General features: G+C 35.8%; 1 protein-coding gene across 1 annotated transcript in view; it reads right to left on the reverse strand.

Annotated features, from left to right (window-relative positions):
* Positions 1-3,911: 3,911 nt before the first annotated feature.
* LOC103149029 (low affinity immunoglobulin gamma Fc region receptor II-like) overlaps positions 3,912-7,629 on the reverse strand; it is a 10,653-nt gene continuing 6,935 nt past the window's right edge. Inside the window, exons 6-8 of the mRNA XM_016679635.1 lie at positions 6,206-6,235; positions 5,986-6,123; positions 3,912-4,516 (exon numbers count right to left, since the gene is read on the reverse strand). Of these exons, the coding sequence (XP_016535121.1) occupies positions 4,473-4,516; positions 5,986-6,123; positions 6,206-6,235 (212 nt within the window). The 3' untranslated portion in view covers positions 3,912-4,472. The remainder of the gene's footprint in view (positions 4,517-5,985; positions 6,124-6,205; positions 6,236-7,629) is intronic.

The raw sequence follows: 7,629 nt of genomic DNA on the forward strand, positions 1-7,629 counted from the left end.
CAGTCATTCCACTCCTACAGCAAACAGTTCAGGGCTAAACCTCTTGTAAAACCTGTAGAGTTGAGAAATAAGGTTAGATCAAACCTTGGAGTGACAGTTTGGGCTGAACAGAAAATCCTTACAGTGCAAGTTTTGTCACGCAGCTAAAAATGTATTTAAAAGTACAACAAAGCAGTTCACACACATGAATGCATGAACATTATCAGCTTTATGGTAATAGTTAGAGATGGTGGGAAAAACAGTGAAACATAATGAAACAGTCACATCATCATTTAATTTAACGTTTATCTAATAATGTCAGAGGGATGTTAAGCATCAGCTCATGTAAAGACTCCTTGTTAACAAATTCATTTTGGATTTTTATCAGCTGTAAGCTACAATCATCAAAATGATTATTTACTAAAACATGTCTGCCCTGAACACCAGTCAGTGATCAGAGTGAGAAAGTCATTTAAACTGGTTTTACAGCTCGGCTGATTTATTTAAACAGTTAAACCTTCAGGCCGTTTTACTTCCAGGTGATTATTTCACAATCTTTGTTAACGTTTCCTTTAGTTCCTCTGAAAGCAGCTGAAACTGTTGCATATCAGGTTACAAAGATAAGTTTAAAACTTTAAAAGAACAAGTTTGAAAATGTCAGAGCTGCTTTTCATTCATCACGGTTAATGGAATAAAATCTAGTCATTTCAGTTCTATTCAAGTCAATCAACCTTGTTTTCAGAAGCTTAAATTTAAAGCTCATCTATTTTTATCATCCATCTCTGTCTACAAAACATGAAAACATTCAGATTTTACCCCAGAACCTTTTTGCTGCAAGGAAACAGATCAAAGCTGAGGAGCCTCACGTACTTTTACCAGAAATTATTGTTTCTAAAAAAAGAGAGAGAAACTTCAAACTGACTGAAAGTTTGAAGTTTGGTAAAATGGATAACTGAGTTGCATTTATCTTCATCTTTTGGCAGCATGTCAGAAGACATTTTTATAATCTGTGTCTCTCAGAGGATCCACAGCAGAAGTTAAACTGGTGCAGAGTAAAAGTCTCCAACCAGAGGAAGTTCAGATCCTAAATAATAAAGACTCAACGTGCTTTGAATTCAGTCACACTAATATTTATAGTTATAGCAGGAGAAAAATAAATGATTCAATGATTGTGATCAAATTTTGCTGTGAAATCTTCCCACTTTATGTTAATGAATCTTAAATTTGTGTAACTGCAAAGTCCTCAGGCTCCACCAGAAGCTCCAGAAGTAAACAGGTGTTAGCATGACATTTCTGAAGAAATCTACGTTTTCCTCTAGAATAATAAAATGTTCCAAGTAAGTCGAACACAAAGCATCATTTCCAGTGAATATTGAGCAACTTAACAGAAGTTGTTTCATCACTTCTTGTTTTCCCGCCTCTGTCTTTATAAAAGGAGCTGAAATCAGAACAGGAAACCGGATTCTGGGCTCCAGTTGGTGAGGAGTTTCTCTTTTTAACACGAGTGTAAAGTAACTGGGTCAGTTTTATATAATTAGTAATTGTTGTAAAACCTGTAATCCATTTGAAAGGTAAACTGGAGGTGAATATAGAGGTCATTGCTTCCAGGCATCTCAGTGGGCANATACCATAATTTTGGTATTATTATTATTACTGTTATTATGGGTAATAGTAGTGTCATTTAATTGATTGGCATGTGTTATTAGACATGTAGCTTTTCAAATCATAGGGCTAGCGAAGCACAAACTATTGATTTTAGGTTGTAATATTTTACAGATATGTGAAAGTAGCTTGGATTTTAGACTGCCAAAGCAAAATATATCAAACAAAAAACAAGTTACCTGACAAAAAAAAAAAAAAGCTGCATTCTGTAACTACTTACTTTTCCTCTTTTTCCACTCCTACAGCAAACAGTCCAGGACTAAACCTGTTGTAAAACCTGTAGAGTTGGTGAATTTGTCACAGTGACATTTTGGCAGGCTGACATAAAACCCCACTTCCACGTTCAAGTGCAGCAACAGACTCTGCAAAGTCGTCCAGATTTATTTATTTTATGAATAAGACATTTAAAAGGCATTTTTTTTACTTCAAAAAGTAAGACTTTCTTGCTATGCTGTAAAGTGGGACTTTAGACATGTTACTATAAGCTGCTGCCAGTTTATTCCCATAATAAAACAGAATTTGATATTTCAGGAGAAATAAGGTGAGATCAAACCTTGGACTGACAGTTTGGGCTGAACAGAAAATCCTTACAGTGCAAGTTTTGTCATGCAGCTAAAAGTGTAATTAAAAGTACAACAAAGCAGCTCACACACACATGAATGCATGAACAATATCAGCTTTATGGTAATAGTTAGAGATGGTGGGAAAAACAGTGAAACATAATGAAACAGTCACATCATCATTTAATTTAACGTTTATCTAATAATGTCAGAGGGATGTTAGGCATCAGCCCTCATAAAGACTCCTTGTTACCTTGTTAACAAATTCATTTTGGATCTTTATCAGCTGTAAGCTACAATCATCAAAATGATTATTTACTAAAACATGTCTGCCCTGAACACCAGTCAGTGATCAGAGTGAGAAAATCATTTAAACTGGTTTTACAGCTCGGCTGATTTATTTAAACAGTTAAACCTTCAGGCCTTTTTACTTCCAGGTGATTATTTCACAATCTTTGTTAACGTTTCCTTCAGTTCCTCTGAAAGCAGCTGAAACTGTTGCATATCAGGTTACAAAGATAAGCTTAAAACTTTAAAAGAACAAGTTTGAAAATGTCAGAGCTGCTTTTCATTCATCACGGTTAATGGAATAAAATCTAGTCATTTCAGTTCTATTCAAGTCAATCAACCTTGTTTTCAGAAGCTTAAATTTAAAGCTCATCTATTTTTATCATCCATCTCTGTCTACAAAACATGAAAACATTCAGATTTTACCCCAGAACCTTTTTGCTGCAAGGAAACAGATCAAAGCTGAGGAGCCTCACGTACTTTTACCAGAAATTATTGTTTTTAAAAAAGAGAGAAACTTCAAACTGATTGAAAGTTTGAAGTTTAGTAAAATGGATAACTGAGTTGCATTTATCTTCATCTTTTGGCAGCATGTCAGAAGACATTTTTATAATCTGTGTCTCTCAGAGGATCCACAGCAGAAGTTAAACTGGTGCAGAGTAAAAGTCTCCAACCAGAGGAAGTTCAGATCCTAAATAATAAAGACACAACGTGCTTTGAATTCAGTCACACTAATATTTATAGTTATAGCAGGAGAAAAATGAATGATTCAATGATTCTGATCAAATTTTGCTGTGAAAACTTCCTACTTTGTTACTGAATCTTAAATCTGTGTAACTGCAAAGTCCTCAGGCTCCACCAGGCGCTCCAGAAGTAATCAGGGGTTAACATGACATTTCTGAAGAAATCTACGTTTTTATCTAGAATAATAAAATGTTCCAAGTAAGTCGAACACAAAGCATCATTTCCAATGAATATTGAGCAACTTAGCAGAAGTTGTTGCATCACTTCTTGTTTTCCCGCCTCCCGTCTTTATAAAAGGAGCTGAAATCAGAACAGGAAACCAGATTCTGGGCTCCAGTTGGTGAGGAGTTTCTCTTTTTAACATGAGTGTAAAGTAACTGGGTCAGTTTTATATAATTAGTAGTTGTTGTAAAACCTGTAATCCATTTGAAAGGTAAACTGGAGGTGAATTAGAGGTCATTGCTTCCAGGCATCTCAGTGGGCAGCTAAACCACCTGGACCCCTGAGAGCAAAGCTGAGCAGTAAAGCTGAAGGTTTGGACCTGAAGAGGGAACTTCACTGACATGACGGCGTCTTTTTAAAGGTTAATAAATGCTGCACATGTTCATGGACTAACGTAGTGTTGTAATATTTTTATATTTAAATGCATGAAAAATTAAATGAAATGATGAATAAACTGAAACGTGTCTTTGTCATAAACTACATCAGTTAAAAAGTGAAAGTGACAGTTCAATCTTTTAAAAACAGGTCAGAAATTTTTTTATCTTTGTTTCATTTCAAGTCATTCAGTTTTCAAACAATAAAATCTGTAAAAATCTGTTAAAGAAACAGAAATGATCCACATCCAGGAGCATTTAACATGCAAATATCAGCTAAACATGTAGAGGGAAGGAAATGAATCCAGAACAAATGATTTACTGAGCTAAATAAGTTTCTCTTTTAGTGCAGGAAAAACAACATCAGCAAATATAAAAAACATTAATAGTCAAACATTTCCCACAGTGAATTGATGTAGCAGATTGTAATAATATTCCAGTTTTTTACTTTATTTTCCCTGGGATTTAATGTTTTTGACCACAAGTTGTATCTGTGAACACAGTTTAATTTACTCACAGTAAATTAAACTGTAATGCCAGTTAATTAACTGGCATTAATTAAAGTCACAGTTTAGTTTACTGGTAGTAAATTAAACTGAGTTGAATGAATTTCAGTTTCACAGAACCGACTCGTCTTCATGGATCAGATCTCCGTTTCCTCCTCTGACTGCCTGCTGCTCTCTGCCTCTGTGAGACACAAATGAAGCTCAAATTATCTTCATATCTGTTTCCTCTCAAAATAAGAAAACTAAACTCATCAGGCGGCAGCAGCAGATTTATTTCTGTCGTCTGAACACGACTTTCACCTAAATAAACACTGAGGACCAACGAGCTGCAGCCTGTGGTTTATAGTTTAACCTGAAGGTAAAAATATTCTCCTCTGAGCTTCACAGACACAAAGATAATTATAAAACTGAACAAAATGTTAAATCAATGAGATCAATCAGTTTATGGGGTTCAAAGATATTAACTAAATATTTTATCCATAGACTGATTAAATGGCAAGAAATAATAAAAACAAGACAAACACAGTCGAGCTGTTTGTCATAAAGATGTTTGTTGATGCAATAAATTTCTGTAAAACCAACAAAATGTTTTACTGCATCAACGTTTGACACATTCCTGAAAGCTTCATATTTCTTCAGAAATTAATAATTTACCTCTGAGACAAAATGTATAATTTCTATAATGATTGTTGTACATTTTAAAATAGTTAATTTACAGTAATACCTGTTTTGGTTCCTTTAGATTCTCCTGTTTGTTTTCCAGACACAAAATATTTTAATCCTGAAGATTCACAAGGAAAAACAAAAAGTTATGTTAATAAAATAAAATGTCTTTATTCTATTTGGAAAAACTTTCAGATATTCAAATATTAAGTGCATCTTGATCAAATTTAGATAGTCGGCCTAAAATGTGTTTTTTTTTTCAAACTGTTTCATCATAAAACATAACAGCAGCAAATGCAAAACAAATAATGAATGAATTTGTCAAACCATCGATCTAAACCAACCTGATCTCTGCCAATCACCAAATATTTTACTTTTATTTGACATAAATCAGGATAAAAGATCATAAAATAAAACAAATCATCCTTCCTCTAACATAACTTGGTCTTTAATATCTTTGCAAAATTATATCTTGAAAAGCAGAAACTTTTTTTGAGGTGAGTTTTGTATGTGGAGTAAAATCATCAACCTGACTGTAAATGTGCTGGTTGTGTGACGGACTGGAGAAAAGGAGACGATTGAGACGGAACCAGAAAATCCTAAAGCAGATCGTCGGGCCATCAGCTTGAGACGGGAAGATTTGACCTGTAAAAGTCTAAACTGTACAGTTTCTCTAAATGTAATTATTGGGCAGGAGGAGGTTTAGTTTATTCAGACTTTTCTAGGCTGGTTTGTCTGTTTGTCCTTTACAACATGTAACTGAGGTCAACTGTGTTGACGATATTATTGGTTTGATGAGCTGAAACATTTTCGGTGTGCAACGTTCTTAGATTTGTGCTGTGATCAGAATAATGTTGCATATTCATACACAATGTGCAGTTTATATGGGTCCAATAACAGCATCATGGTGTTAAAATGAAGCAGGGCTGTCCTGACTTCAACCCCCTGTGACTTTGTAAATAATAATCCATTAAATAAAGTTCTTACTGGTTCGTCGTTTTCTCTTGTAGTGAATCAGAGCGATCACTGCAGACAACAAGGCCACCAGTAGAAACTTTGCTGTGGACTGAAGAATGAAGGTTTTACAGGGTTTGGACCGAACCAAAGGACTTTTTACAGACGGGCCTGAAAGAAACATTTCAGATGTTAGTAGACAAACAGATACAGACAAAGAACAAAAGAAAAGCAGAGAAAAAAAATAACTCACCTGTTATGGGAGGACTCTCTTCACTCGGTGCTGGAAAGTAAATTTCAGATATTAAACTTTAAAACACCAACATGACACAATAAGAACCAAGACAAGCCAACCGACCTGTGAGTGTCTGGTGAACAGCCAACCAGCTCTCAGGAGATTCTCCGGCTCCAGAGATGCTGCACCTGTAGTTCCCTTCATCGGCCTTGGAGACGTTTCTGATGGTCATGTTGCTGTTATAGCAGGTCATGAGATGGAGGCCATCTTTATAGAAATCTCTGATGTAACTCAGCTCAGTTTCTTTGTGGATACAACGAAGCGTCACGTCTGATCCTTCGGCTACGGGTCGGACCGGAACCTCCAGGATCACCAGACCAGCTGAGAAACACATGAATGTTCACATCATTCATTAAACGTGTTACTGATTTCATTTAATACATTTTATATTTTGCATGTTTGTTGTAGATGAAGATTAATGGTAATTTTTTTTTTAAATCACATTGACAGATTTAGTCTTTTCCAGTTTTTTCTATTGTCTATAAACTAATTTTAATACAAACCTGTAATAGAAATGTTAACAGAATTGCTCGTTTCTCCTTCATCGTTTTCACACCAATATTCTCCACTGAACACTTCAAAGGACGGATCCAGAGTGCAGGAAGGTTCTGCTGAGCTGCAGGGGTCCAAAGAGTTTGTTGCTCTTTTTTCATTGAATTTCCTCTTTACTCTCCAGTCATTAACTCCGTCTAAATGCTCACATTGTACAGTTACTGTCTCATACTCAAAGAACTGAAGCCTCTCTGGAGAAACATGAGGAAAACCTGAAACAGAGCAGAAGAGAAGAAGGAAAGGAATGAGTGGAAATAAAAGAAATATAAGATAAATGAGCTGCAGGTCTTCATTTCTCCAGATCATAGAACAACTCAAAGGATCGAGTTACGTTCACCTTTAGGGATTAAAATCAAACGTCTGTGTTGCATAAACATCAGAACAAAGATCAGTTTAATTCTCACCGGTTCTGTGAACAGACCAGCTCTGCTCAGGTTGTGAAATCAGGAGAAACAAGTTGATCCCTGAAAACAGACAAACATCCAGGATCAGAACGGACCGGCAGCTGGTTGATATGAACTGGTACTTACAGAAAGATGAAACCTCCATGGCCGACGCCTGATGCTGACTGAACTGTCTGACACCGACGTCTGGGTCATACGGGTCAGAACTTCCTCTTCCTGTCTGCTTTGTTTCTGGGGCTGAATAAAGCTGCAGGTTAAAGTCGAACATCTAGAAATAAACGCAGAGACACAAACTGACACCGACCCAAAAACAAAGACTGATGGAGGTTTGATGCACCTGAGACTGATGAGTTATTTTAGATGATCTATTTGTTCATTCAGTCTCTGACTGAAAGCTGCAACATGCAGACAGCATTTGACTATTTA

This window comes from Poecilia formosa, unplaced genomic scaffold (genome assembly GCF_000485575.1).
Source record: "Poecilia formosa unplaced genomic scaffold, Poecilia_formosa-5.1.2 Scaffold217, whole genome shotgun sequence".
Taxonomy (NCBI): Eukaryota; Metazoa; Chordata; class Actinopteri; order Cyprinodontiformes; family Poeciliidae; genus Poecilia; species Poecilia formosa.